Source organism: Pterocles gutturalis, unplaced genomic scaffold, assembly GCF_000699245.1.
Source record: "Pterocles gutturalis isolate BGI_N339 unplaced genomic scaffold, ASM69924v1 scaffold25120, whole genome shotgun sequence".
NCBI classification, from domain to species: domain Eukaryota; kingdom Metazoa; phylum Chordata; class Aves; order Pterocliformes; family Pteroclidae; genus Pterocles; species Pterocles gutturalis.
Window position 1 is genome coordinate 1 of NW_010141612.1, and position 21,810 is coordinate 21,810.

A 21,810-nucleotide genomic window follows, 5' to 3' on the forward strand; every position below is an offset into this window, starting at 1 on the left:
CGTCGGTCTGAGGCGCTTTAGATTTTGTTCTCAGCGCCTCAGTAAGTGCCGGCCGGAGCCGCCGCAGCTCCTCGGGGCTCCTGGCGGGTTTGTCTTGCCGTAGGGCAGCGCTTTCCCCCGCTGCTCAGCGGAGGATCCGCTCCAGAAGCTGTTCGCTTTGGTTCCCCGGGGAGCCTGCCCGTCCCTTGCCCAGCTCCACGGGAGAAGGGACTGTGAGGGGCTGAAGTAACTTCGGTGATGTGCTCTTGGAGAGTTTTACTGCTCATGAAAGTGCATGTGCCTGTGGTTTGTCTTCTTTATGTGATTGTGCTTGAGCTAGCAAAGCCCAGGTAACTGTCGTGGAGCAATAACTGTGATGTTTTCAGCTCAGTTCTATAGTGCATGAAAAGGATTTAAAACAGAAGACAGTGAAACAGGAGTCATCCCTGCATTTATCAGGGAGTGTAGCGGTAGGACGAGGGGTAACAGTTTTAAGCTGAAAGAGGGTGGATTTAGGTTGGATATTAGGAGGAAGTTTTTTTCCTGTGAGGGTGGTGAGGCAGTGGCCCAGGCTGCCCAGAGAAGCTGTGGATGCCCCATCCCTGGAGGGGTTCAAGGCCAGGCTGGATGAGGCTTTGAGCAACCTGGGCTAGTGGGAGGTGTCCCTGCCCATGGCAGGGGGTTGGACTAGCTGATCTTGATGTCCTTTCCAACCCAAAACAGTCCATGATTAACAGCTGAGGAGACTCTGTTAGGAATTAAGCCCGTTGCGCAGAAGCAGGTGTGAAGCTGGTTTGTTAGTGCCTGGACACCAAGTCTCATCACTAAGTAGCCTGCTTGTTAAGCAAGGAAAGCATTAAAATATTTTAATGTTACATTTTAAGCATTGCTTTTAAATGGTTTTCTTGCTGAGAGTATTGTGGGAGGCATTAGGCTTATGTTCTTCTGTTGTAGAACCCAATAGAGGAAAGGACATGTTTTGAACGGACCGACTGTGTGAACGTAATAGCTGGAGCAGCGTGCCAGCAATGGAAGTACGAATGTCAGAGAAATAACTTTGTGAAATGGTCTCAGAAATAGCATTGTTTTGGAAAATGAAAGTCTTCAGACCTGAATACTTGTCAGGGCTGCATTTTTATCAGGGCATCCCCCCTCCCTCTCAGAAATGCATTATGAACAGGTTCATATCATTCATTTGTAGCAGATTCAGCTTACATATATTTTACCTGGTCTGTGGCATGTGCTCAATGACAGTAATGTTGTGTGCATGACCTTGCAGCTGGTCAGGTTTTGCTTATGTTGGTAATTTTTTGACCTCAATGCAAAATTCCTGTAATAGGGTGTTGCTGGTATCTGTTGAACATGTTCCTATATTATGATTTTTTTAGTATGTCTGGCTCAGCACGTGCATGTGTTGTTGGCCAGTGGCTCCTGCAGACACAGACTTTTTTTTGAAGTTGTAGGACCTGTGTTACGTTAGGACCCTATCCTCCTGTCATGCCAGTAAGGAACAGGGAAGCATAAGTGATATGATTGAGTCAGCTGAGGAGATGAGACTTTGCAGGCTGGTACTGTGCCATTCTTGAGATGGATGTACCTGTCGTAAAGAGACATAAAGCAAAGTGAAGTAGCTTTTCATATGTTCACAGGCGCCTAACTATGAGGGGAGCTGCGGGGGAAATCTAGTAAGCATGTGTATGATACTTTTCTTTCTTTTTGTTTTTAGTTGACCATGCTCTTGCTCGTTTAATAACTGCGTACGCTGAACACGGCCACAAAGCAGCCAAAATAAACCCACTGTTTGCTGGCCAAGCTGTTATGAACATGGTACCCGAAATCCAAGAGTTGGCGGAAGCTCTTCAAGGGCCTCTGATTACTACAGGTAAGTCTGCAGCCTTATCGCAGAGAATTGTCTTCACGGATTATTTATTAAGAGGCTTTATCCACTGTGGAAGAGCCAAATATTGGATGGCGGTTCAATCAGTAATGAACTATTACATGGAAAATTGTTAACTTCAGCCCACTTATGTGTTTGTTCAGAAATATTTGTGTAATGAGTGGCTACCTTCTAATGTCTTTGGAAACCATGAAAGTTTTTACTTGGTCTTACAACTACTGAAGTTATACATTAATTTCTTGTGTTGCTATAACATTCTATGATTTAGCATAATACTTAACACTGTAGTGAAGCTGCTAGAGCACTGGGGCAGAAGTCAAGACTTGTCTTTTCCTGGCTCTCTTAGACTCTCACTGTAGCCTTGAACAAAAGGGGGCCTCTTCTGTGCTTTATTTTCTCCATCTGAAAAACAGGTGCTTATTTACTTGTGATGCAGCTGGGATTGGAGCTCATCTCTGAGCCACAAGATACGGAGTGCTATACCGAGTCTCAAAACCAGTGACTTTGTTTCATTCATGGTAAACTCTTCCAGGAAGGCATTTTGAGCACCTTACAAAAAACAACCCCCAAGACCCTCATATTACTAACACTGAAGTGTGCTTATAAAATAATTTATTCAGTTTTGTTTTTAAATAGAAGAAAGGAAGACAAGACATTAATTTGTACACTCAAAATATTAATGTAATTGGAAGACAACAGTTTAGGTCTTAGTGCTTCTGCCTTGTCCCCCAAAGTGGCTGATAACATTTATTTCCCACCAGGGCTTCTAAACATGGGAAAAGAAGAGGCTTCCCTAGAGGATGTGTTGGCTTACCTTGACCATATATACTGCGGGCATATTTCCATAGAAACAAGCCAGCTTCCAACTTTGGAGGAGAGAGAATGGTTTGCTAAAAGGTTTGAAGAGCTCAAACAAGAAGCATTTACACCTGAAGAGAAAAAGCACTTGTGCAAACTGATGTTGGAATCCCAGGTATTTTGTTCACTACTATTGGATTGTAATAGAGTCGTGGAGTCTGTCATGAATCTTTCACTGCTCCAGATATTATTAATGCAAAAAAAGAACAATTGCTATCCTGAAAGGCTTTGAAAGTGTGCAAGAGGAAAAAGTACAAGGTTTTGCCTGAAGAAGTGCAATACACACGTGCAGGAATCTCACTGGAGGTTGTTGCTGAAGTTACTTAGGAGCAAATAGTGATGCCTTTTGGTTTGCATTGATTACTTTGGAAAAAATGTATTGGAAAATATTTTCATCCAGTTCCAAACGCAAAAGGCTTTTAGAACTAACTAGAACATATATTGCGTCTAATATATGTTCTTGTAAAATACGTTCTTTAACATCTGGAAACACAAATATTGACCCTACAAATCCATGAGTAATCAGTCTTCAAAAGTGAGATTCTCTTAGGCTAATGATCTGACAGCTTATATTAAATGCTACTCATGGGAATGCAAGGTTGGGCAGAACTCTATGAAATTTTGTGCTCAGGTGTAGTTGTTCTGTGTTCTTCTTTCACTCTTATGCTGATCTGTTTTGTTAGCTTTAAAGTGTGATGTCTCTCGAGGTTTTGGGAGAACAAAACAGAATTGGATTGAAGTGTTAGCCATATAGCACTGGTAAATTTGCTGCTTTTCAGCAGAGGAACTTTTGTTCAATGCATACTGGAAGGAAGTGAAATATGTATGTACTTGCAAAATGTACAGAGAAAATTTATTCTAATACTTCTATACTGTGAAAAATTTTCCTTTTTTTCTCTTCTTCTCCTTGTGTTATCCAGAAGGATGGAAAGGTAGAGGAGCAGGATCTGTGAAGTTGTCCCTGCTTCCAGTTTTCCAAGTAGAAGGAGTGTTGAATGTAATATTTACCAATGACTAAACAGAAGTATATGGCACATTTCATATTTTTCTTGGCTCTTTGGCAGTTAAAGGAATTTGACAGTGACACAGGAGGGTGAAATCAGGACCCTGATAAATCCCCTATTGACTTTACTATGACCAGAACTGTACTTAGAGTGTAGAATTTGACAGGAAAAAAAGCCTGCTTCCATGTGCGGTCAGTTTTGTATACGTTATTCCTTGGAACTAAATGTTGCTTAACTAGAAGGTGTTCAGCTGTTGGCTTGGATCTTTGGCTGTGTCTCAGTCTTCACTTCTCAGTTACCAACTTTGTTTATTTTCAGTCTTCAGTTGCAGATACTTCCAGTGCTTCCAAAACTTTGTCACTTGTGAGAGCTGTCTAGGAGTAGATGAGTGAAGTGGGAGGAGTGAGATGAAAATAAATATAGATTCTTTTATTTTCTTTCTCTCAAGCATTCTTCTACCTATTTACTAAGGACAGGGTCTAATAGTAATCAAAATGCTATGCTTCTCTTTGCGTCTCGAGATACTTAAGGTTTATACTGTAAAAGAACACCATTCCTTAATTTCCACCTAAAATAGGTAAGTTATCAAGGAATTTGTAAATTGCTCTGGTGTTATATTTCCTCATGTGTCTCCTTCCTTGTTAGATAGAGACAGTTTGGTCTTCAGTTCAACATATTTCTGCTTAAGAGGAGATAAGAGCTGATTTTTTGTAGTCTTCTTAGCTTCTGGTCTCAGACTGTGTGGGTGGAGAATGAGCTGGGACTTTCAAGGGGTATGCTTAGGTCTGTGTGCCTTAAAGGTACAAACAAATTATATTTCAATTTTATAAACAGAAGACTACTGCTTAAAATAGCCTAATACTGAATTTCTCCTGTTTTTAATAGGAGTTTGATCGCTTCCTAGCCACGAAGTTTGCCACAGTGAAGCGGTATGGTGGTGAAGGAGCAGAGAGTATGATGGGTTTCTTCTATGAGTTGTTCAAGATGTGTGCTTACAGCGGTGTGACGGATATCATTCTTGGAATGCCTCATCGCGGGAGACTTAATCTTCTCACAGGTTTACTTCAGCTTCCACCTGAGGTAACAGACTTACAATCTCATCAACAGGTGCTCTGTGCCTAGTTTATTTGTAACGAATTAAAAACCTAGAAGTTTGTTGTGTTGCGAATGCTGAAGCAATAAAAATGTTACCTGTGTGGGAGTGTATTCCCCTTCTGTCAGCACCTCAACCGGATCTTCACAGGAGACTGTTAAAGAGAACTCTAATGAAGGGGTTTATGTGCTGTTATCTGAAGCATCCTTGCAATTTCAGGAGTAGGAGAATATACAGTTCTGTAAATATTTTTCTTTCAATGTGTTAATGAATCATAAAGGGGATTTAACCAAATCTGTTTCTGTGCAGCTCATGTTCCGTAAGATGCATGGTTTGAGTGAGTTTCCAGAGAATTCAGCAGCCATTGGGGATGTTCTCTCCCACCTGACATCTTCTGTAGATCTTGACTTCGGTTCACACAGGCCTGTGAATGTCACCTTGCTACCTAACCCCTCACACTTAGAAGCAATCAATCCAGTGGCTGTGGGCAAGACACGAGGAAGGCAACAGACTCTGCTTGACGGAGACTACTCCCCAGAGAGTTCTGCACAGCCTGGAGACAAAGTTATTTGCCTGCAGGTATTTTACTCGCAGTTGCCAACTGATCTTTGTAAGACTTCCTGGACTAGCGTGTGAAGAGAAGTGATGTATATCGAAATATCAAACAAAACTGAATTAATGTAGAATATCAAGAACTGGGATCCTCTTTATGGAGAAAGAGGAGGGAAAGGAAGATTTCCAGGTGACACATGTGATGATACTGGCATTTAAACAATTCCACTTCTAAGATTTTTGAAGAACTGATTCCTTTATTTAAAAAATATTCTGCCTTGAGAGCCATGTATGATTTCCTCACAAACCACTTTTGCGTTTAAACCACCTCTGTTAGCCTCTGTTTAAAGTAAATGTGTTTGGAGAAGAGCTGTCAACCAGGGTGCAAAATATACAGAAGGGTTTAGAATGTTGTCATTTTATCATGGTACTGTTGAAGAGTCTGGAATTGGTTTTTACTCCTTGAACTGTCTTTTATAGCTGTGGAGGCAGTCCTAAATAGTTCCGTGATAAATTTTATTTTCTTGCATTGTATTCAACTTGGAAATATAAGTGAGTCAATCTCTTTGACATTTTTAAAGCTGAGAGTAAAAACGAGTTGGGGCAGAACTGTTCTCCTGTGAAGTACAAGAAACATGGAGGAAGTTACAGATAGAAGGGTAATGTATTTCCATTAAATAAATGTTTTGCTTCCTTCTGGAAGGATATGGGTACTGAGAAAAAGCAGGAAGGAGAATATGAAGTATTGAGAAAAGTGGAGGAAGAAGAACTTACTGTTCTTTTTTTATTTAAAAAATAAAGGCTTTGCGGCATGCAATTGCAGGAAGAAAAGTTTGTTGCCTGATGCATCTTCTCATCTTCCAACACAGTTGTGTCAGTTTGATAAGATATTGCTTTTGAGAAAACTGGAGGAAGAAGAAGAACTTACTGGTTTTTTTTATTTAAAAAATAAAGGCTTTGGGGCATGCAATTGCAGGAAGAAAAGTTTGTTGCCTGATGCATCTTCTCATCTTCCAACACAGTTGTGTCAGTTTGATAAGATATTGCTTCTTAGATTCTGTCTGTCTCATAATGTTATATCTTTGTCGTGTAGTAATGAAGAATATATAGCCATGATACGTGCAGTCACCTATACACTGGTGGGTCATTTTCAGAGATTATAGGTCAGTTCCAGGTAGGGATTACATCAGGCAGTCATGCACAGACGTTGGCTGCTATGGCTTTGTCTTAGTGATAAGACTATATAAACTCTCAAATCATGAAAACAGTAGTCTGAAAGGGGTTAAGAAGTGGATCTGGCTGAAACTGTATCCGTTCTACCTACTCAATTTAAAAGGTCTTGCTTAATGAGTTACGGTTTTGATTTTGCTGTTCCTCCAGTGTTTTCTAATGAGACTTTTCCATCTTCTTCCCTAATGTAGGTTCATGGCGATGCTGCTTTCTCTGGGCAAGGGATTGTTCCTGAAACACTCACCCTCTCTAATCTACCACATTTCAGAGTTGGTGGGAGCATCCATTTGATTGTTAATAACCAGCTGGGCTATACCACTCCTCCAGAGCGAGGAAGATCATCTCTGTACTGTAGTGATGTTGGTACGTATAGTTGAATCAGAAGGAAGATTGCCTGCTGGGTTAGAAAGGATTTTTAACTCCAGTGTGAATATATGCTATGCCATGGGCTTTTTATAGCAATATATCTCCATTTTCATGATATAGACATTAAAATCATTATTGATTATTGCCTCCTACTGCAGCAAAAATTCAGATGCTAAAAATATGCCCTCCCCCATCTGCTTTATGTCAAAGACTGAATATCAAGGGAAAATCTTGTCACATTTTTACAGGATGTTATAAAATATTTGTGAAGTCTTTTTAACTCATGTAATTTCTACTGAGTCATTGACAGCTTTTAAAAATTTATTGTGATGGGAGTGTATAGGAGATGTATTTTAAATATATCTTGTTCAGTTTAACCAAATAATTCTAGTTTGTTTTCTGAGCAAGACTTGTAAGTCAGGTACTCCTTCATTTTTCTGTTTTGTTTGTTGTTAGGTAAACTTGGTGAGCATTTAATTAAAAGATGAGGCTCATGCCATTTCTAAGCTTAAACTAGAAGTCTTTTGTTTTGGACTAGTCTTTCTTATTTCTTAGTCATAAACAGATGTATTATAATCAGCAAGATCAGAGACATAGTAGTTAATTCCCTTGTGTATGTCTCCTAGAATTAAAAGTATAATAATTTATGTTTTTAAGATGTAACATCAAGTGTTTGTGTTTCTCTTAAGGTTTCATCAAACTAGACAGGTAGGTTTATTAAACCTGGGAAGATAGATAGCATATGTTACTATTACTTTTTCCCTGGGCTGGTTTTGTGTTGTTCGGGGTTTGTTTTGTTGTGGTGTGGTTTTTTGTTTTGTTTTTTTTCATCGTTAGTTTTCCTTTCTTTTTACCTGGTCAGTGAGGGGAGGGTGTTACCCATTGATCGTCAGGATTTTGCTAGGGAGGGAAACTTGGTGTGGGTCAGGAGTGGCTGAAGAATCTTAATTTCCCAGAATTTGGGCAGGTAAAGTACAAGAGGAGCACTCTGTTACTGGGAAGATTTGCAGCCAAATTGTCACATAGGAGAGGATGTTAAGACGTTTGAATTTTTTTTAATGAATAGACCTTTCTGCCTGGAGAAGCAATGAACAGAATGACTGCTAACAAGGGAGAAGACTGTTCCTGGCCTGTATGAGCTCATAGTACTGATAGCTCAGGATAAGAAGAAAACAAAACTCAGGTTTTGTCTGAAAAACAAGCAGTCAGATAGTTCTCTCCCATTCCCCGCAGATTAATGAGATGTCGGAGCCATATATAGAAAGTCCTCTGTAAATTTACTGTTGGTAAAGAAGTTGTGCGTAAACTGTGGCAAATACAACAGGTTGGGATAACTGCACTTTCTCTAGGGGAAGACTCCTACTCCTTACCCCAAAGACTGTTTCTGGCCTGTTTGAGCTCATAGTACTGATAGCTCAAGATAAGAAGAAAACAAAACCCAGGTTTTGTTTGAAAAAGAAGCAGTCAGATAGTTCTCTCCCATTCCTTGCAGATTAATAAGATGTCCTCTGTGAATTTACTGTTGGTAAAGAAGTTGTGCTTAAACTGTGGCAAATACAACAGGTTGGGATAACTGCACTTTCTCTAGGGGAAGACTCCTACTCCTTACCCCAGCTCTCATCACAAAGAGCATCTTTTGTAGATTTGTTTTTGTTGAATACACTTCACATGAGTTGTCTGTAGTTTTCAGCAGCGTAGGTGTGTGTCTGCTTTCTTTGGAAGGGGTTGGATATAATGACTGTTGTTACGTTTTGAATCCCTGGCCAGGTAAAATTGTTGGATGTGCAGTTATCCATGTGAATGGGGATGATCCTGAAGAAGTTGTCCGTGCCACACGACTGGCTGTTGAGTACCAACGTCAATTCCGCAGGGATGTAATAGTAGACTTGCTGTGCTACAGACAGTGGGGCCACAATGAACTCGATGAGCCGTTCTTCACCAACCCCAGCATGTACAAAATCATCAGGTAAGGGTAATGCCACCTGACAGGGGAGCCCAAAATGTACTTGTGTCTGCACCAACTCAGTATTGCCTGCTGCTGTAATAGAGGTCTCTGTATAATGAAGATCCTGTGTCATACTGACAGGTCTTTATGTATGTGTAGCTACACTGTCAGCAGCCCTTGATTAAGGTGTAAGTCTGATAATGACATGTTAATGAATGTAGCCACTCGTGTCGGCTCTTGAATATGCGGCTTGATGCCTCTTGGAGAACACATAGCCCTTGGATATCAAATTCATGGTCGCTAGTAATCAGAAGGCACAGTTGTCTTCTGTGTGCTAGAGGGAAGGGAATGGGAGAGTGGGCAGGAAGCCTGTATGATGCCTTTCTTGTCTGTGCCTGGTACTGCTGGTTCCAATGGGGACTCGTCTTTATGAGCACTGAAATGTATTCCAATTCCATTCTTATCCCCAGAGTAAAATACACATAAAAATGTATTGGCCAATGAATTCTGATGTTTTAGGTGAAGCATTATCCCCAAAGTAAAATACACATAAAAATGTATTGTCCAATGAATTCTGATGTTTTAGGTGAAGCATTTATGGAATGGATGGCTTGATTCTCAGCTAATACTGAAATCCTGCTGTCAATTTGAAGAAATACACATGATAGCACAAAGTCAGTCTGACTAGGAGCTTTTTTTAACTTGCTTTTACCTGTAACTGCCAACTATAGGCATTTTTTTTTTAAATAAAGGACTGTAAAGCATATATCCAAGAGAATTGTTATCTTTCTGGAAATGCCAGGAAAGCAAACTTGATGCAAATGAGTCTAATGCACCAGGACATAATTTATTTTAGTTTTCCATGGTACCTGACAGTAGTAAGGTGGTATTTCCTTGTTCTGCAGTGACACTGTGTTCAGGCTTAACATTGATGGGGTTCGATTCCCTCCCTGACAGATCCCGTAAGAGTATCCCAGACACATACGCAGAACACCTAATAGCTGCTGGGCTCATGACTGAAGCTGAAGTATCTGAGATAAAGACAACCTACTATTCTAAACTGAACGATCATCTTGCCAACATGACGTTGTATAGTCCACCTCCAACCAACCTGCAGGCTCACTGGAAAGGCTTCGTTGAGCCTTCTGCTAAAATCACCACTTGGGACACAGGTATGCCTGTGCCACTTCTGCAGTTTATTGGGGCCAAGTCTGTAGAGGTCCCCGAAGAACTCCAGATGCATAGCCATCTTCTGAAGACCTACGCACAGGTCAGTACAGCATAATGATGCTTCTAGTCCAATGGCTCAAAGATATGACCTGCTACAGCAAAAACTCTCAACAGAGCAAAGCTGCCAGTTGGAGAATAGCATTCTCTAGGAAAAACAGCTCACTCTCTCTTTTGAGGCTGGAATTATGCAATTTTTCCTCCAGTTTTCAAGAAAGACGTGTCCTCTTCCCCAAATCTGACCACATACTTAATTTTGTTACTCAATAATATTTTGTTGCAATGAAGAAAAAAAATTATAGAAAACACAGTTTGTTATTCTTACAAATAATAGCAACTATTATGATAAATTACATTTATATACTTTATGATTATAATGAGTACTTTGTGAGAGAATGAATCAAGGACTTGGTAATAATGTGCACAGTTTCTAAAATGAGTAGTGAGTGTTTGTGTTTTATATGTATAAATGTAAGTGTACACACGTGGCTAAGTTTGACAGTTTTTAATAACTCATAAGTTTGCGTGCAACAACTGGATTGGTTGGGGTTTGTGAACGTTTTCCTTTGATGAATGATGACCATGCGCAGGTGTCTGGTTGGCAGCCATAGAGAGGCCGTGAGTTGAATATTTCAGAAGGCTAAAGTTCTTGTCTTCCTAGCCCAAGGCAAGAACACCACAGCTGGGTATGTGTGCTGGGTATGTATGCATTTGTCTGCAGTACTGCAGGCCAAACGGGAGAATTCTGGAAACTGAAATACTTACACCTGGTGTCTTTTGTCACTGCTAACCAGACAAACCAGAAGTCTGTCAAGAGCACCCTCTGTGCTTTGCTAAGATTTTTTGATATTTTCATCTAAGATCTAATTTGTTAGTCCACAGTTTGTTGACTGGTAAGTGAACATGGGTCATCCATGGTTCTGTGGTCTTCAGGACAACCCTCTACAGGACGTGCTGAAATAAGACTGTGTGTATTCCAAACCAACCTAAGCTGGTTGCAGGAATGTAGTATTTCTCTCTATAGTGTGTTGTTTGTTTTTTTTTTTTTCCCTAGCTTATAATATTTTTCTGTGCCACCAGAAGAGCTACAGATGGAAAAAGGCAAAATAGTAACTTTTCCTTGTTGTTTACTTGTTTAGTCAAGAGTTCAAAAAATGGAGGAAGGACAAAAGCTGGACTGGGCAACAGCTGAAACTTTAGCGTTTGGTTCCCTCCTGAGCCAAGGTAAGAGACAATGTGACAGCAGACAATAAAATATTTTTGCTTTGATGTCAATGAAGTATAACATTAGACTTTTTAGATGTTTCCAAGTCCAATGATTGATATGATGTATAAATTTGACAATTTGCATTTGCATGATACTAAGAGAAGGTAAATATGAGTCCTGTATGTCACTAATATTTGTAGATTGGGTACTAAAAGTCTTCAAAGAATTGTTGCTCCCTCCCACGCTGCCAAAAAAGTTTGTGCTTAGCGCTAAGCACGTGAGCAACGCAGCTGACATCAGTGACACTTCCCATACACTTACCTCTCAGAGTGTTTCATGCTACAATTTAATTTCCCTCCTCTCTAGCCTGATTTCATACCTCCATTTTTATATGATACAGGATGCATGTGTTTTGCAGTTTGCTTCAGTAAATTGAACCACACCACAAAATAATTCTTGGCTGTGGAGATGAGAAAATAGAAATGTCTGAGCATCTCTCAGATATGCTTGTGAGTGGAGCTGCTGCTTGTTAAGAGTTTCATCTTAGAATTGATGTTGCTGATGAGGGGAAATCCAAGAAGAGACTTAACAAGAGAAGTAATATTTTATAGGTGGGTAGTTGTTGTCCTGCATTTTTTCTTCTAACATGACTTGCTAATCCAGTCTTTTGTTTATTACTTGGCAAGGGTTTAATATCAGACTAAGTGGACAAGATGTTGGCAGAGGAACCTTTAGCCAACGACACGCAATGTTGGTTTGCCAGGAGACGGATGATACCTACATTCCTCTGAATCATATGTCCCCAGACCAGATGGGTTTCCTAGAGGTAGGTGCGGTGGTCCACAAGACAACCTTCTTCAAGTTGTTCTGAAACAGAATGCATATTTTAAAGCTGCTGAGACATAGGTAGGTAGCCCTTATATTCTGCCAAACCACAGATGCAGAGCCATAAAAACTGTCAGAGCATCCCCATTCTTTGTATTTACCTGCTTTACGAATTTAACAAGGGGTTTTGCTTATCCTTGAAGAGATCAGCTATTCTTTTCCCCTCAGCGGCTTCATTCAAAAGCAAAAAAGAGGTGACCATCAGTTGCCTGTAGGAGTGCGTGTCCTCAGTGTGCCTCGCACTGATGTGCCTGGTTCCAAAGGTTCTTAACCTTGGGTTGTCTTCTTCCTCACCCACCCCTCCCAACAATTTCCTTTTGTTAGGTGAGTAACAGTCCTTTGTCTGAAGAAGCTGTGCTTGGTTTTGAATATGGAATGAGTATTGAGAGCCCAAAGTTACTGCCAATTTGGGAAGCTCAATTTGGAGACTTCTTTAATGGAGCCCAGATAATATTTGACACTTTCATCTCTGGAGGTGAGTGTACAAGGAGCTAATACATTTAAAAATGAATCATTTGTAGTAAGTATATTTTTAGAAAACCCTTAATCTCTAAAGTAAAAGGGCAACATGTTGAGAAAATAATTTTGTTTTCTCAACAAGTCTTGTGAGCTTGCCTGTGTGGTCCTGACTTCTGTGCAGCTTTCCTCTGAAGACAATCCATCTAAAATGCAAGGCACACCCCATCCTTGGCAGAAGACAGTCATTCCAAAAGGACAGTTGATTATATTAATGGCTTTTCTTCCCCTGCTCCCCTCTATTTACTTTACTGTGTGTATGTATAGTTTATAGCTTTTTAGGCTGTATCTTTCCTTTATGAGGCATCTGAAACCTGAAGCAATACAGAAGGAAAATAGTGATTATTTAAAACAAACAAACAAAAAACCCACAATAATGCCTTACAACCAGCCTCTAAGTTTGACTCTAGCATGTTTTCTGAGTGCTCAGATATTGAAAAAAGACCTTTCTGAGCTGGAGCATGCTGAGAAAATGCTAAGATGGATTTCTAAAGTGGGATTCCTTGTATGTAAGCATCCAGAGTTTTGGCATCTAGCCTCAGTTAGGTGTCTGCACTCCCTCTGTAATCACAGATGGAAATTCAGAGGCCCTCTTATCCCACCCATCCTCAATATGCATTTGAGGCTGGGATGAATTACCTTCTGGATTTGACTGTAACCCCTTACATAGCACAGGAGGTTTGATGGAGCCCAGGGGAGCTAGCCTGTGGCTAGCACTGCTGTGTTGGCTAGGACTGGCTCACAGGGTGCAGCCTGGGTCACACCTGCAGAGGACCAAATTACAAGGTATGCAGACAATAGCAATGAGTTATGGTTAAGGGTTTTCTTACTGGAGAGTTACCTTTGAGAATCCCTGTTAGTTAGGTGGACAGTTCCAATAAGAGGGTTCTTGCATGCTGTGGTGATGTTTTAGACTGAGTTTTAAATCTTCACCGTGTCACGTGCTCCACATGGAGGCTTAAGTCTTCTGTAAGCCCAAAGTTTCATGGTAGTTTCAGAAACTTCAGATCATCCTATGTATTCTGTTTCACTGTTGTGAATCTCATGGCAAAATGCCAGCAGCATGCTTCAGGTTTGTATTTAATGATGTGGAAATTAGCTATTCTTTTTTCCTGCATAAGCAGTATGTGTTTTGCAGCCTTATATTCTGTGGAAATCATTCTTTCCTTCCTCTTCATTGTGTGTTTTCAGGTGAGGCCAAATGGCTTCTGCAGAGTGGGATAGTAATTCTTCTTCCCCATGGCTATGATGGTGCAGGCCCTGAGCACTCATCCTGCCGGATGGAACGGTTCTTACAGGTACTCTGCTGCACCTCTCAGATTCACATATCCCCCATCACAGCACTGGCAAGCAATGTTCTGGGTGTCTTGCTGCAAAATGCCACATTCCTGGTGTAGCTGCTAGTGACATCAGAAGCTGGAGACTTACCAGGATCATATCATCATGATGAGATAGGAACAGGCTGGGCTGAAAGTGGAGGAAGAAAGGGTACTGTGATGAGAAGGTGTAGGTCTAGAAGTGGTGAGGAAGCAGTTTTGGTTTAAGTGCTGCCACAACAGCTCTGGTGCAAGACTCTGATTGAACCTTGTAATAATAACTGCTCTTGTCTTGCATCTCTGTTGCCTGCCCCAGTGGGTGTGTGGTAACCTGAAATTTCCTAACATGAGATTTGCATGGTGCTTGTGGAGGCCCTGTGCCCTCTGCAAACAGCTGTAGTGGGACATGCTTCAGTACTGCCTGCTGTCTTTTTTCTGATTGCTGCTCCTCAGCAGTGTCACTGTACCACAGAACAAGTCCAGTAGCAAAATAGAATTGCTGAATTGCAAACAGCAGACCTCTAATGAGCACTTAAAGAAAACATTTTGGGTGTTGGCATCAGAAACAGGCAGCCACCCTCTTGAGCAAACCACTCACAGATCTGTCCACTAGGTACAGATGATACAAACAGAATGCTGAACACTATTAAATATCAGTTGGTAAATTTGTGGCACATTAAAAAAAAAAATCCCCTGTTGTGCCCTTGTGACTGTATCAAGTGAATGAAAGCCTTTTCATCCGAGTAATGGCTTAAGGAGGGGTTTGCAGCATGTTTGGAGGGATGCTGCCATTCTGAAGTCATGACCTGTCCACTGTTAGAAAAACTGTCATGCCCTGGTTACAATGTGCTGAAGGAGGCAGTTCAGATATAATCTTACCAGTTAAATGCTGAAGCTATTTTTTCTCTGAAGTTGTTCTTCCCTTGCAATCAATAACTGAATTTGAATATTCGCTCCGCTATTCTTAGACTAGTCAGTATGCCTTATGTGCCTGGATTCTCTCTGGCATATTTGGCTCACTGCTTGCTTCTTGACAAGGTATTGCTGTGTTCCCCTTATATAGATGTGTGACAGCTCAGAAGAGGGAGTCGATGGCGACCAAGTCAACATGTCAATTGTGCATCCCACCACCCCAGCACAATATTTCCATTTACTCCGGCGGCAAATGGTCCGAAACTTCAGGAAACCTCTCATTGTTGCTTCTCCCAAAGTGTTACTCAGGCTCCCTGTAAGCTGAAAACTTTCTTTTTCTTGTGTTTTCTCTCGTCCTCTGCTGTGTTCTCTTCCCTTTTCTCTTTGTTCTTCCTCTGTGTTCTCCGATCTCTGATTTGGGGTCAAATCAATGGGATCTTGCCTGTTTGGGGCTGGATAGGTTGTGGATTGTAGGTGGGTAGAGGTGAGCTAGAAGTAGAGTTGATTCTAGGTCTGGTGTTTTTCTTGGGAATCTTACCATCCCACCTTTCTTTGGTGGGGGTGGGAATGGGAATAGGACCGAGAGGGAAGACTGTATCTTTTGTACTTACCAAAACCGTGTCTCAGTGGCCTCTCCCCAACTGTGGCCTGAGGAAAAAGGCAGCAAGATTTGGTAACTTCCAACTCTTCCCTGTGTAGGCTGCTGTATCAAGTTTTGAAGAAATGGCCCCAAGGACAACATTCAAGCCTGTCATTGGTGACTCCTCAGTAGATCCTAAAAGGTAGCTCTGCTTTCTTTGAGGAAAAGCTCAGAAAGGATGTCCTGTCCATTTCTCCTACCTAACAGCTCAAGTTTGAGGTGATATGAAAGAGGTGACTTTGGGGGGAAAATGCTGTTTTATGGTGGGTGACTTAGGTTTACTTGTTTCTCTCCTTTTCTTCTGCTTACTTGTTGGTAGTTACCATACCTGTTTGCATAATAGTGAAGTGTTCAGGCTTTCAGCGCTTGCCTGCCCAGGGAGATTGTGACCATAGTTACTAGTCTGATGGGTGCTATTCTGCACCATGCCCATTAGCTAATCATCACTGGGAGCAGCTGTTACGTGAAGAGATGCAGAATTTTCTTTGTTCTGGTGTTGGAACACCTGAGCTGATGAAGTGAAGTTAGGGCAATAATAAATTGTGTGTGTACATCTCCCTCCCTTCCGATACTATAGAGAATCCTGTTCACAATGGGCAAGTCTGGCTGCCTTTTTTTTTTTTTTTCCTTCTAAGGTTCTTGTTTGGTCCTTGTCCCAGTAGTACCCAAGTCTGACAGCATCCCTGATGTTTCCATCCTCACCCACAATCAAAAGGCTGAAAGTATCTTAGCATCTTAGTTTTCTTAAGTGGCTTATTCTCTATGGAGAGCACGCAGATTACTAGCTTCGCCTAGGTGTTTAATTTTTAGATAGTTAAAGCTAAGAGACATGAATCCCACTGTAAGGTAACTTTCCCAGGATTACTGAAGAAACAGGACCTCTGGGCTCTGACATGCCATGCCCAAAGATTAGTTTGTCAACTGTTGGAGGGGAGTGGGAGGGAAGGGAAGGCAAAGAAGAGAAAATATGGTCTAGGATAGCAAGCCAGCTTCATAAAGTTGTCTTTAAAGTTTGGCTGGTTGTTTCTGTTCAAAGTGTGAAACTGTTTTGCATAGAATTTCTGTAAAATGCTAAACTTGGAAACATTCTTATATTTCTTTAGTGTCACCCAAGTGGTGCTCTGTTCTGGTAAGCATTACTATGCTTTGGTGAAGCAAAGAGAGACGCTAGGAGAGAAACAGCACAACACAGCTATCCTGAGACTTGAAGAACTGTGTCCTTTCCCCCTGGAAGCTCTACAACAAGAGTTGAGCAAATACAGCCATGCAAAAGGTCAGCCAGATTTTTACCTTTGTGTTTCTAGACTCTTGGAAGTACTGAATTAAATATGTTGCCTGCCTTTTAGGATGAAGAGTTATAGTGGCTTTTTATCTTTGCTCTTCCTCCCATACTTCTAGTGTTTCTGGAGCGTAATAATACAAATGTTTACCACTTGTGCTAACAGGACTTGTCTCTCTGCTGTTGTTAGCTTCCATAAAGCACTACTAAAAACTGGAGTGAACCATTTGGGGCACTTTGTGTATTGGTCTTTGCAGTCGAGTCCTTTAAGTAGCTTTTGAAAACCGCACTAGAAAAGCAAAGTATACCCAAAGTATACCCTAATGATGGAGATACTTTTGGTTTGACTTCAGCAAGCTATGACCTGCAAGAGAATTGAATCTTGCAAGCTTCCATTTCAAAGATAGTGCCAAGACAAAAAAGGTAGAGGTGCTACAGAAGAAAAAAAATGGTTTTCTTGAGCTGCTGAAAAGATAAATATGTGCATTTGTAATGTACCCTTTTCCTTCCTTTAGTCTTCATCTGGAGTCAAGAAGAACCACAGAACATGGGTCCATGGTCTTTTGTGTCACCACGGTTTGAAAAGCAGCTTGGGGTTAAGGTGAGATGTTCCCATGGTGCTTTAGTCTTTAAAATTAAGTTTCTAGTTCCCCTTGAATGCAACATTCTGTGGTGCTTACACGAAAAATCTAATCCTGATGTCTAAACCAAACGTGTGTTCTAATTTAAGCTATTTAGGCTCTTTATAGCACCATTTAGTGGTGATGAGCAGGACTAGAGCTTTCTGTTACCCGGTGTTTAGTCAAAGTAGAAAGGATGATGAAAGATCCCAGGTAGGAAACAACATGCTTGAAGTGAGTAGGAGGAGAATCCAAAGCTGCCGTTTGCTCTGGCATGTTCTTGGAGCCATGGTCTTTGGGAGATGGAGGATATCTTCCTGCATTACTTCTAGCTGGGACTGCCCAGTATCTGATAGCAGATATCACCATGGCATCAGAGGCCCTCAAGATGCGATCCTATGCTTGTGCTTTATTAATCATTTCCTCCTGATTCAAATTTCAGCTCCGTCTTGTGAGTAGGCCTCCTTTACCGGCCCCAGCAGTTGGCATTGGAACCCTCCACCACCAGCAGCAGCAAGACATTCTTACCAACACATTTATCTAAGTTTTCGACAGACCGCTCCTGCTGTCAGTCACATTTGGTGCTTCCTCCTGTGAAGAAGAACAAAAGCCAGACCCTTAAGTCTCTTTGTTCTCAAAAATGGAAAACTTCTCCAAGACTGGAACAAGTTCTGTAATGATGAAGCTATTTTTTTCATGTACGAGAATACCTAAAGATGAGAGGTGATGCCTGTTACTCTAGATACTTCTTTTTCTCTTGTAGTATTTTCTACAAAACATCTTTTTAAAGTTAAAAAAAAAAAATGCAGCCCAGGGGGCAGATTGGTGAGGTGGCTATAAAATACCATGTTGCTTATCTGCACTTGACAGTTCTCTGGAATGGTGCACGTGTGGAAACAGTTTGTTGCCACAGAAGCTTTAGTGCTGTTTTGTTGAATAAATACTTCCCCGTGCCTGGGAATGAGCCATTTCTACAGCAGAGTGTTGTGGATTTTCTCGTTTCTTTTCCTGTGGTCCAGAAATGAAACCTGTTGCAGCTTTTGGTGCTCTTCTGAAGGTGCGCGTTGTTAAAGCAGGATTCCTTCGGGGGAACCTTGCAGGATGGCTCCTGAAGGCTTCAGACACCACTGTTTCTCTTGCTTGGAGAAACAGTGCTTCCATATCAAGCTTGCAGGGTGGAAGGCATGCTGCAGGGATCGGGCCATGTGTTACAAAGCATATTTTGTAACAGCCAAACTAGTTTCTAGAGGCTAGCCTGAAGGTGATCTTCTCAGTGTCATTCTTCTGGTTTGTGATGGTTTGGTTTTTTTTAAATGCAAGATTGTACTGTTAAATTGGTCTATTGGCTTAGTCTTCTGTGACCTAGAAGTAACCTCTGTAATCTCTGTTCTGTAGTCCATTTCACGTGACTTCTTTAGCACATCCATCACAGTGACATGAAATCCTGTGTGCTCTAGCAAACTTCACAGCTTTTTATGCATTCTGAACAGCTTCATCGAATCAAGATGTATTCCAGTTTAAATTTCTGCTCTGAGATTTCCAAGGATTTCTTGCCATGATCCTTGGGCAGTAGGCTCTTCCAGGTTGAAATCACCTTTCCTGAGAACGGCTGGAGCTCTGCTCTTCCTTTACTTCTGTTTTTTTACCATGAATATTGTCTAGTATCAGCTGTTGTTATTTCACAGGGATATGGTTACATTTTGTTTGGCTGTAACACTTGGGGTGTGTACTTCAGTTTGTTAGCCACTTTGCCCAAACAGACACTTGTGTCGTGCTCGGTACTTTTTGTACAATTTATTTCCCAATGCTCTGCTCACAAAGAACCTCTACCTTGATAACTAGAGAAAGGAGGCCAAAGGGTGAAATTGCTTTGGCTGCAGCTGTAGCTAAGAAAGTTGTAGAGCACAATCATCAGCCTTGACCTGAAGTTGCAGAAAATTACAGACCCACATTTTTTTCACTATGACAATGCACACAAGGGAAGAACTGACCCAGTATGTTGAGTTTCACGTGGCCTGAACCTGAGCTTGCTGTGCACCGCTCACACACAGCCTGTGCAGTTTGGTTATCTAACCTAGTAAAGGATGCTCAAGAGTTCAGAGCCTGTTTTGTACTTCATTGGGAGACACAGCTCTTTCTGTAGTGCTAAATGTCCCCAGCCTAGTGTTGCTGTGCCATGGAGCCTCCCAGGGATGCTGAGGTAAAGAAGGGGGAGCTTCAACACAGCTCTCCTTGGTACAGCTGATGCAGATTTCCTGCACAATACTGTTCTTCCATGATGGCTAACAGCTACCAGGGGAAAGACAAAGCACTTGCTAAGTTAGGAGTTAACGTTGTTTCTCCCACCAATTTTGGATGCACACAAGGCTGTTTTCTGTATGCATGCCATGCTGTGCTCTGCCTGCAGACTTGGCTCTCCCTGCATGAGTGCTGGATTCCTTTTGCAAAAAAGTATTTTGGAAAAAAGAAGCAGAAATTGCAAGAGCCCCAGATGAGAGTGGTGCTTGACAACGGGAGCGAGTGTCCTGTGTGTGCAGGAAACTTAATTCAGAGAAGTGCCAGATGAAATGGTATGCAAGTTGGGTGAGCGGGTAACAGAGCAGGTCCCAATCGTTGGACAGGAGAATTTTGTGGATCATTAAAACAAGCAGAAGTGAAGCTTTACATGCTGCTAGATAGCAAAAAAGTTAACCAGAAAGAGGAAGTATTCCAGCACTCGTGCATTGTGGTGTGTGGCATGAGATTCAGAGAGAATAATAGAAGTTGTGGATGAATGTTCAGGATTTTCAGAGAGAAGTGCAAGACAGGAAGAAAAAAAAAAACATTGTGCAGTTCATTAAAGAGAGCAGTAACTCTTGGTGACAGGAGAAAACAAACATTTTAAAATAAGTATTTTAGTAACAGTGATGTTATTTTAGATTAAAAAAAAAATCTTGCCTGAATTTTGAAGGCACAAAGTTTTGAACACAATAGTATTCATTTCGAATGAGCAAAGAAAACAATAGTGCATTTCGATTTTTTTCAAAGTTCTATCACTGGGAACACAGTAACATGTCTTCTGCACACGTGGAGTGGTGCATCTGTCTTACTGTGGGTTGAAGAAACCTTCTCGACCTTTTATCAACCACTAAAATGTGGGCCAGCGACTTACAGATAGGAAGGTTTGCTGTGAGCAAGTGAGCTAAGAAGACCTGTAATTTAAGGAACTTTTAAGATAAATATGGCTAAAAATCTGGTCAAAGGGTAATAGCAAGAAACTTCTTGAATCTTAGCTATTAATACAGCTATTAATTTATAGATTGTAATCTACAACTAAGATGCTGGGACAATTAATTATGGGCATTTGTCAGACTGTTCAGGAAACTAGGTGAAAATAACTCTAGCTGGGTAACTCATCAGTATTTGTGAAATTACAGCTATATAAACTGGGAAAAAAAAGGCTTTTCCAGTGATTTCAGATGAGGGAGGCTATTGAACAAAGTTCTTTAAAGCTACTGTAGCAAGGTCTTGGTTAAGAGGATTACTTCTCAGGAAATGCAATAAATTCTGGTAGCCCTCATCTTACAGCCCATTGCCTGTTGTAACAGATAGCTCTGAAGGTGGTTTGATACCCGTTTGGTGATACGTGTTCTCAGTCCAGGCGCTTTGTCAGGTTCACTTCACCCACAGACCTGTAATTTTATCCTATTACCTGTGAAATTATCACATCCATCCATTAATATGGGTGGACTGGAGTACTAGTAAAACATACTGGACCACTAAATCTGTATTTTTCCAAACCGATACCATTGTACTCAAGGAAAACGACTCAAAACCCCTGCGAACTAAGAAGATACGAACAAGGGTGAGATTCAGAGAGAGGGGGAGATAGTTCCTTCTTCCACACAAGCCACAACGCAATCGAAGAAGGAGCTTTGGCGGTGCAATGGGCGGACACGCACGACCGCACCTCAGGGAGGCGAAGAGCCTCCTCACAGCGCGCAGAGCACTCTGGGAGCGCGGCCCCCCGCGGGTCCTCCGCCGTTGGGGCTGTCCGCTGACAGCCTGATCCGCCTCGTAGCACTCCCCCTCCTCCCGCCGACGATCCCGTTCCCCTCGCCTCGGGGAAGGGAGGGGGGCAGCGCTCCGTGAGCCGTTATCGGGGGCAATACCGCTTTTCCCCGCGGCGTCGGTAGCGCCGTCCCCTCAGAGCAGGGATAGTCGTCCGGAGCGATGCCTGAGCGCAAAGGGGGTGGGGCCTTGCGGCCGGCGTCACGTGATAGTGCCGGCCGGCGGCGCAGGAGC

At 41.7% G+C, this 21,810-nt stretch overlaps 1 protein-coding gene across 1 annotated transcript; it reads left to right on the forward strand.

Moving 5' to 3' along the window:
* Positions 1-1,705: 1,705 nt before the first annotated feature.
* Positions 1,706-18,418, forward strand: DHTKD1 (dehydrogenase E1 and transketolase domain containing 1; the record flags this gene model as incomplete). The annotated part of the gene is made up of 16 exons (XM_010084091.1): positions 1,706-1,861; positions 2,638-2,849; positions 4,624-4,818; positions 5,141-5,410; positions 6,805-6,976; positions 8,747-8,945; positions 9,882-10,194; positions 11,291-11,375; positions 12,045-12,184; positions 12,568-12,718; positions 13,951-14,057; positions 15,139-15,303; positions 15,687-15,769; positions 16,731-16,900; positions 17,422-17,507; positions 17,969-18,418. Coding segments are annotated over 16 exons (2,606 nt in total), but the record flags the coding sequence as incomplete, so codon positions are not given.
* Between the last annotated feature and the right edge of the window lie 3,392 nt (positions 18,419-21,810).